This window comes from Pseudorasbora parva, chromosome 16, assembly GCF_024679245.1.
Source record: "Pseudorasbora parva isolate DD20220531a chromosome 16, ASM2467924v1, whole genome shotgun sequence".
In the NCBI taxonomy this organism is placed as follows: Eukaryota; Metazoa; Chordata; class Actinopteri; order Cypriniformes; family Gobionidae; genus Pseudorasbora; species Pseudorasbora parva.
In genome coordinates this window covers 17,128,058-17,137,523 of record NC_090187.1, presented here as the reverse complement: position 1 = coordinate 17,137,523, position 9,466 = coordinate 17,128,058, and the positions used below count along the sequence as shown (strand labels likewise).

At 36.7% G+C, this 9,466-nt stretch overlaps 1 protein-coding gene across 1 annotated transcript; it reads left to right on the top strand.

The window, feature by feature from the left end:
- The first annotated feature begins 1,760 nt into the window (after positions 1 to 1,760).
- olfcg5 (olfactory receptor C family, g5) lies at positions 1,761 to 8,799 on the top strand. Its single transcript, XM_067419849.1, has 7 exons — positions 1,761 to 1,969; positions 2,140 to 2,428; positions 2,522 to 3,277; positions 3,415 to 3,642; positions 3,717 to 3,840; positions 4,001 to 4,891; positions 8,780 to 8,799. Exons 1-7 carry the CDS (start codon positions 1,761 to 1,763, stop codon positions 8,797 to 8,799), a joined length of 2,517 nt encoding a protein of 838 aa, XP_067275950.1.
- The last annotated feature ends 667 nt before the right edge of the window (positions 8,800 to 9,466 follow it).

Here is a 9,466-nt window from a genome sequence, read left to right as displayed (position 1 = left end):
ATTTCGCTCTTCTCTATATGCGTCAGCCTGAAGTGCATAAAAGTCAATCATTCTTTACAGATGACGGGTTGTTTGGAGAGAAGATGAGACAGAGTTCTTTGTTAAACTCATAAAAGACAATAGAATTACAGGAATAATGGATTCTAAACACAAAAAAGCCACATTATCATGAAGACCTTGAAGCAAACCTGACACACACACACACACACACACACACCTCATATCCGTGCCGCTTAAGTAACCTAAGGGTCTATCCTTGCCATTAATGCTTGGACATTGGACATGTCTCCTTCCAATAAAAATAATGGCTAGTGCAGAGGATGGGATGGGCTTTACAAACCTACCAAGTGCCATCATTTTGGAATGACCTATCGCGAAAGGAAAATAATAAGTTTTAGTCGCATAACTGCAGCTATGGAAACGCTGTCATTTCGCAATCGTTTTTTATTGACATTTAAGAAATATTGCAAAAGTTTTTCGCAAATCTGTAATGGAAACGCAGCTACTGTTGTGATGTTGAGAGAGGTGTGAGATAAAAAATAAAGCACTTAATGAAAATTATTTTAGCATATGTTATCGCGGGCACAGATCGGGTAACGGGCCGAATAATAACGGGCCTGGGCGGGTGCGGATTTAATTTTGATATCATCACGGGTGACGGGTTGGATCTGCTGCTGAACTTTGCGGGTACGGGCGGGGGCGGGTCTCCAAAAATGGATTGTGACATATCAATTTAAGTACTAGGTGTTACCACAGTTACAGCTGACAAAAAATGACAGTAAATTATGAATGAAAATGCTTTGTTTGTCACACTGTCTTTCATATAGGCCAATATATTCATCCTCATATTCATATTACATTCATAATTCATCCTATTCAATAATGTGAATAATATAGACCTATACATTGCCATTTGCAGTGTTGTGTTTTAAAAAAAAAAAAATAGGCTATTATATTCATCTTCATATTCATATTATATTCATAATTCATTCTATTCAATAATGTGAATAATATAGGCCTATACATTGCCATTTGCAGTGTTGTGATTTTAAAAATAAATTAACCTACTGTAATAAGTGGTGTTAATTTGGCACTTTTCTGTTTTATTTAAAAATACAGATTATATGTGTATTTAAAAGAGTAGTCCATGTACAACTTGCCTCAAGAGGCATGTTATTGACTGATGCTAGGGACTGCTGTCTTTAGCTTACTTGTTAGTGTTCCTGCCTCCCAAGCACTTTCTGAGCTTGTTTTTAATAAAAGCAGTTTTTGGTTCTTTTTTTCTGAAAAGTACAAAATATGTTTTTTATATATATAGTAAAATTACCTCCTATGTCAAAAGATCAAGGGAAATTAGTTTATAGTCACTAATATAAAATAATAATTATTATTTTGTCAAACCATAGCTAACAGTTAAAATATATTAAATATATAAAAAATCATTTAAAATATTAAAACAAAGAGATTCATAGAATGTCAAGTATCTATGAATAGTTTTTTTAAACTTATTTTATACATGATATTTAACCTATGATCTTAATATAATAAATAAAATAAAAAATAAATACAAAAAAGTTGAATCAGACCATGCAAATTAGCTGTTTCCACTGTATTCCACTCCTACTTTGCCTGACTCGTGTTCTGTCCAATGGCCTGGCTAGTCTCTAAATCATTCATCCATATTAATGATGTTTATAAAAGTGGATATAGTGTATCGAGTAATTTGCATTTTACATTCACAGTGGAGTTCAATCTCTAGGATGCTTGTCTTTCTTTTCACACTCCTACTTTGTCATAAACCTTATACAATGGCAGAAAACACTCTTTGTCAAAATATGGGAGACCCTAAGTCTGCACTGCTTTTCAAGGATGGAGACGTAACAATTGGAGGACTTTTTTCAATCCGCAGTATAGAAATATTACCTTCATTTGACTTTATAGAAAAACCTCAGCTTCTATCATGCTCCAGGTTTGTAACATTGTCAACTATTTGATAAATATTATAGCAGATTAATTCAGTATGGCAGATATGTTTTCAATATCAGTAGATTTTTAATGGAAATATATTGCAGAATATAAAATCATGTATTTTGAATTTATAACCACAAACTATCCAAAAAATCTGGAACATTATGGCAGTGTGAATTTGAGAGATTTCCGGATGGCTCAGATCATGATATATGCCATTGAGGAGATTAACAGAAGTAAAAGTTTGCTCCCAAATGTTTCTATTGGTTACAAAATCTATGATAGCTGTGGTTCAAGATTGTCTTCTATGAGTGCAACTATGGCACTGATGAATGGTCAGGAGTTTGCAGGAGCGGACAGATGCCATGGACAGACTCCAATACATGCTATTATAGGAGAAACTGAGTCTTCTGCCACAGTGATTCTGTCCAGAACTACAGGACCTTTTAAAATTCCAGTGGTAAGGAGCAAAAAAATACATTCTTGACATCAATGCCATACTGATGACTGTTTCAAAGTGTCCTCTGTGTTTTTGTTTTGTTTTTTCTTTCAGATAAGTCACTCAGCCACATGTGAATGTCTTAGCAATAGAAAAGATTACCCCTCATTCTTCAGGACTATTGCTAGTGATTACCACCAGAGCAGAGCTCTTGCATACATAGTCAAATACTTTGGCTGGTCTTGGGTGGGAGCTGTGAACAGTGACAATGATTATGGAAACAATGGAATGGCCATATTTCTTAAAACAGCCCAAGAAGTGGGGATTTGTGTGGAGTACTCTGTGAAATTCTACCGAACAGAGTCTGAAAAACTTCAGAAAGTGGTAGAAACTATGAAAAGAAGCACCACAAAAGTGGTTGTTGCATTTCTTTCTCGTGTTGAGATGGTTAATCTACTTGAACAACTAAGCATTCAGAACATTACAGGCCTCCAAGTAATTGGTGTGGAAGCATGGACAACTGCAAATAGTTTGATCACTCCAAACAGTTTCCGTGTTCTGGGAGGGTCACTGGGGTTTGCAGTGAGAAAAATCAATACTGAAGGGTTTTCGGATTATGTTATAAAAGCATTCTGGGACACAGCTTTTCCATGCTCATTGACTGGGGGGGGTTCTCCTCAAGATACTTTAAATTGCAGCAGATATCAGGATCTGCTTGTGCTAAAAAATTACAATGAAGATGTGTCTGAGCAAAGATATGCAAGCAATGTGTACAAAGCAGTTTATGCTGTGGCTCATTCACTACACAATCTACTCAAGTGCAAAGAACAAGACGGTTGTAAGAAAAGTCTGACAATACAACCTCAGCAGGTAAAAAAAAAAAAAAAAAAAAAAAAAAAAAAGATTTGTTGAGAAAGAGGGTAATCAGATATCTCTTTATCAATATGTTACTGTCATGAAGTAGAGTACAGTTATCATGAATCTAACAGTTTATGTGTTTTTATCAGGTGGTTGAGGCTCTGAAAAGGGTAAATTTTACTGTAAATTTTGGAGATAATGTGTGGTTTGACAGCACTGGTGCCACAGTAGCCCAATATGAAGTTGTGAACTGGCAGCAGGACTCAGATGGATCAATACAATTTAAACCAGTGGGATACTATGATGCATCATTGCCCCCTGACCAGCGCTTTGTGGTTAACACTAAAAACATAATCTGGGCTGGAGGACAGCTGGAGGTAAATTTACAATATGTTGGATTGAAAGAAACTAATGTGGCATTGTTAATATCAATATTAATATTTAAATGCAGAAGCCAAGGTCTGTGTGCAGTGAGAGCTGTCCTCCAGGCACTAGAAAGGCTGCACAGAAAGGAAGACCTGTCTGCTGCTATGACTGTATTCCATGTGCAGAGGGAGAAATCAGTAATGAGAGAGGTAATCTTCAGCCCATCTCACACTTTCAAAGAAAATTAGTTAGTTGCTATTTTTGTGTCCTTCTTCTAATCTTCAGGATGCAGTTTATTATCAAAGGAGTTCATAAATAAAATAACTTTATTCTTATCTCTAACTATAGTAAACACAACTTCCTTTCCAGATTCAAATAACTGCAAGCAGTGTCCAGGGGAATACTGGTCTAATGCTGAAAAAAATAAATGTGTGTTAAAGACTGTAGAGTTTCTGTCATTCACAGAAGTTATGGGTATAGTGCTAGTCTTTTTCTCACTGTTTGGAGTAGGATTAACTGTGCTGACAGCCATCCTGTTTTACAGCAAGAAGGACACGCCCATAGTAAAAGCCAACAACTCAGAGCTGAGCTTCTTGCTGCTCTTCTCATTGACTCTGTGTTTCCTCTGTTCACTTACTTTCATTGGACGGCCCACTGAGTGGTCCTGTATGTTGCGTCACACAGCGTTTGGGATCAATTTTGTCCTTTGTATATCCTGTGTTCTTGGGAAAACAATAGTCGTGTTAATGGCCTTCAAGGCTACACTTCCAGGAAGTAATGTCATGAAATGGTTTGGGCCTTCACAACAACGACTCAGTGTCCTTGCCTTTACATTTATACAGGTTCTTATCTGTGTTATTTGGCTAACATTATCTCCTCCATTTCCCTACAACAATATGAAATATTATAAGGAAAAGATCATTCTTGAGTGCAGGCTTGGTTCTACTATTGGTTTCTCTGCTGTACTGGGTTATATTGGCCTTCTGGCTGTCTTGTGCTTCATTTTGGCGTTTCTGGCACGAAAGCTGCCAGATAACTTCAATGAAGCCAAGTTCATCACATTCAGTATGCTCATCTTCTGTGCTGTATGGATCACATTTATTCCAGCTTATGTCAGTTCTCCTGGAAAATTTACTGTAGCTGTGGAGATATTTGCCATTTTAGCCTCAAGCTTTGGTTTACTATTATGTATATTTGCACCAAAATGTTATATCATTCTGTTCAAGCCTCAACAAAATACAAAGCAACATGTGATGGGAAATATTCCACATTAGTCTTAATAAAAATAAAAACTAATATTTCCATATTAACATTTCAGTGGTTAATTATGTTATCTAACAAATGCACCAAATACATGACATTATCCATGTTACCCCCAAAAAGTAAACTATTGCACACACAATTTCTGATCAATGATTAAATTAGTTAACTGGACTGTTAGCTGGAGTTATATGTGTAGGTCATCTCAAGACATCTTGGAGCCATAGTTCTTTTGGATTAATTCTGCTGTTACGTGCTATTGGAAATGTCCTACTTCCCACTTCTAAAGTCGTGATTATGAACTCATTCACATTCAAATTTTGACTTGTTCATGTCCAAAACTCGTATTTATGATAATTCTAATAGCATGTGAAGGCAGCATTAGTCTTTCACAGGTTTTTCCCCCCTTTCATTTCTTCATGTAATCCCAGATGGACTCGATGATGGTGAGGTCATATCCCCATGTGGAGCATACCGGCTACTGTGAGACTCCATGTGCATACAAAAATATTACTTGATTATTATAACTATAATTAATTATAATTAAAAACTGATATCTCCTACGGACTATTTCCTACTTAGGCATGTGTGTCCTACTGACACATGCGTAAGGCTTTTGCACAGTACTGTAGATATTTGATGTAGTATTTTTAGGAACTGATTGAACATTTTGAATGGTAGTACATTTTAAGCTGAATTTCAGTAAAATACAGATCATTCACATTAACTGCAAAAAATGTTTTTTATTGCAATTCATTGACAGCACTAAAAAGTAGAAATCACTTCCATGCATTAATGTATGCAAGAATGCTGTTACTAGAACTACATTTGAGCCATACTGATTAGAACACAGATGTGTAGCCTGTCATATATCGTCTTTGTTTTGGTTCTTTATCTGTACTGAGTCCCTGTGTTCTTGTCTGCTATGGTTGCTAATTGATTAATCAGTCTCACCTATGCCTTGTTTTACCCCTCATTATATTCTGTATATTGTGTCTGATCATATCATTGTAAGTTACGGTTTCCTGTGATCCCACAGATTCCGTGATTCTGTGTCTTCCCATTTCCTAGTGTGTGTGTGTGTGTGTGTGTGTGTGTGTGTTTCCATTTAATAAATATAAACTGCTTAATATCAGATCAACTACCTCTCTGTTTGAACGAAGCCACTGTTGTGGCTAAGTGTCCACTCCTTTTCTGAAAAAAACAACAACAACAAAAAAACAGAAATGTCATTTTTAAAGACTCATTAGCCGCGTTTCCATTACCCTTTCAATTGCGCAATTGAAATTGCGAATTTAAAAAATGCGGCAAATTTTGCAAAAACGTCCATATATCGCAAAAAAGTTTTTACGCTCTCATGAGGTGGGTTTTCAGGCAATTAAAAAAAAGGACATTTTCGCAAAACTGCAATGGAAACGTTTTCTTCGCATTTACATGTCACCTATTGCGGTGACGCATTGCTGCAACATAGGGCCTATATTTTATATTTTCAACTCAATTGTGTCGTAATAACAAGATATAATGTAGTTAAAATTACATATATTTTTTTCCTAATAAGGACTATAGGCTATATATACTGTAATTAAGACAAGAAATGTATTAAAACAGAAAGCGCTAGCCTATCAGCCTTACTCCAAGGCCGAGGAAACGGCCAGTTACGCATGTCAACCCATTCCAGATGATCTTAGTTTGCTTCTTATTTGATATACAGGCAATAAATTGATGAGACATCGATCAATATAAAAATATAATTTATACAAAACTAAATCATTTTTTAAGAAAGACTTTCTAGAAAATAAAACTCAAAGTGATCAAAATCATGTGACTCCCCAGGTCTCAAACTTTGTGATTCTTATTCATGCTGCTCACTTTTCATAATTAACATATAAATTAAAATAATAATATTACAGGCTAATGTTTAGGCCTAAGCGTAGCCTATTTAGTTTCATAGTTAGGCTGTTTAACCCACCGCTGATAAAAGCACCAACATTTCTCATTTTTTCATTCTTCCTTTAAGACAGCAGAACCATTCACAATACTCTGTCATTTTTAGCTATACAGATAAGTTCAATACATAATTATAAACTAAAAACTGTCTACTTTTATTTGTGGACTCAGGGATCTAATTATTTTGCATACACACTGTCTTCATTTAAAAAAAAAAAAGTTGTTTATTAAATGGCATTTTTTTTCTTTTCCAAAGCATTTCTAAATTCAGTTCATATGCCCAACAAACGAAATGTCTAGCCAAAATAACGAAAGTGGTAAAAATAAATAAATAAATAACTAAAATCAAAAAAACATTTGAGTTACCATGCAAATTCGAAAATTTCGCTCTTCTCTATATGCGTCAACCAAGCGAGCGTAAAAGTCAATCATTCTTTACAGATGACGTTTGTTTGGAGAGAAGACGAGACAATAGGATTACAGTAATACTGGATTCTAAACACAGAAATGCTACATTATCATGAAGACCTTGAAGCAGATCTGACACACACACACACACACACACACACACACACACACACACACACACACACACACACACACACCTCATATCCGTGCCACTTAAGTAACCTAAGGGGCTTTCCTTGCCATTAATGCTTGGACATTGGACAGTGCAGTGCATTGGATGGGATATACAAACCTACCAAGTGCCATCATTTTGGAATGACATATCGCGAGAGGAAAATAATACGTTTTAGTCGCAGAACTGCAGCTATGGAAACGCTGTCATTTCGCAATCGTTTTTTATCGACATTTAAGAAATATCGCAAAAGGTTTTCGCAAATCTGGAAACGCAGCTACTGAAGCCATGGTTGAAGAGCAATTAAGCATAACCACCCTCACCCAGGAGGGGGCACTAATTCTCTACTCTTTCTTTACACATATTATACATTAAAGATTGTCATATATACAATCTTCCTTAACCCTCTGGGGTTCTTCATTTATGGGTCACACTCAGGACCTTCGGGTCTAAAAGGACCCGGAGGTCGGGAATCAAAAAAAAATTTTTTTGAGTAAAATCAATGAAATATATTTTTGTTCAATAATATTTTTTCTTTTCTTTTTTGGTGTTTTGAGATAATTTTATGATTTATAAATAATATTTATGCAATAGTTATGACCCATTTTTTCCCATTGAATATAATAGAATTTTATTTTATTTATTTTTTCCTTTTTTTATTAAAGCTGTATTTCATTTTAGAGTCAAGCCTAGGCCTCATGAAAGCATTTTTTTTATTTGATTGGTGCCATCTGGTGGACACAGTGAGCATTTTTATCACGCAATAGCACATTTTTACCACTAGAGTGCATTACAGAACCTGTGTGTGTGTGTGTGTGTGTGTGTGTGTGAGTTTTTGTTTGTCTGTTTTGCACTCTTGATGTTTTAGAGATTCACCCCTTCACTGTTGAGTCCTTTTTTTCTGCATCCTGGCTGATTTGTAGATTATATGCACAAAAAACTCTGTATTTTCATATTTTTGCCAATTTCCCATTCATTTCCTATGGGGGTCTTTTTTGACCCGAAGGCCCCGAGTGTGACTATTTTTTTTACGACCACTTAGACTTTTCCAATCCTGTCCCCAATTTTTTTTTCTGTCCATATACCAAGTACCAATACCCTCACCAAGTTTCGTACCATTCAGATGAAGCTACGATTTTTAACATTTCTTTCAAAAAAAAATTCGGGTCAGAAATGACCGAAGAACCCCAGAGGGTTAAGGGTCTTATTTCAAAACAGTTTTAGAAAAAGGACACGGGCCGAGTGGAATAACAAACTTGTAGCCAATCAGCAGGTAAGGGGCGTGTCTACTATTGATGGTGAGAAGAGTGCTTGCTCTCGTTATGCACGTCATTATTCAAAACACACGAGTCACACATGACAGACATTAGCCGAGAACTAGCTTAATATATGCTGGCTTTTGCTTGAATATGCTCATGTGTCATGTTCGCTTGTTAGTCCATTTGCGATCGTATTGTGTCTCACTTCAGCGATGATAAAGACCCGTTCATTTCCACACCGTATGGAGCATCTAAATCTCATCACTGTGTGCTTTAAGCATCAGCTCACACAATGTCTCCGACAAGTAAGATACTATACTCCTAATTAGGGGTGACCCCGAATAGTCGAAGATTCGATGCATCGATGTGCGGAGCCTGATTCGACCACCAATCTCACGGTCGAATCTTTGCGGGTCTTATGAAACGAGGATCATACCATTTTGGCAATATGGGGGTGCTCAATATTTTAAATACGTGTCGCGGCACTGAGCTGAGCTGATCAGTGTGCGACCCCTTTAAGGGCGCTGAGCTGAGCACCGTGCATTTAAAATTAGAACACGTTCAATGAGTGTACACACACCGGCGGCAGCATTCAGCGCCTGTCAGCGGCCACTCGGGAAGTTGTTTAAAATCCTGCTGCACCCCAGAGCGCTTTCGTGCAGCTCATCTGTCAGTCAATTCAAAATTGAGCTTGCGTGTATATAATGTGCGCGTCAGGTGCCCATTAAGATCCTGATGCGCGCGGGGCTGAGCTTCGTGTACGTCTTCACCCGCTTTAGGCACAATTGG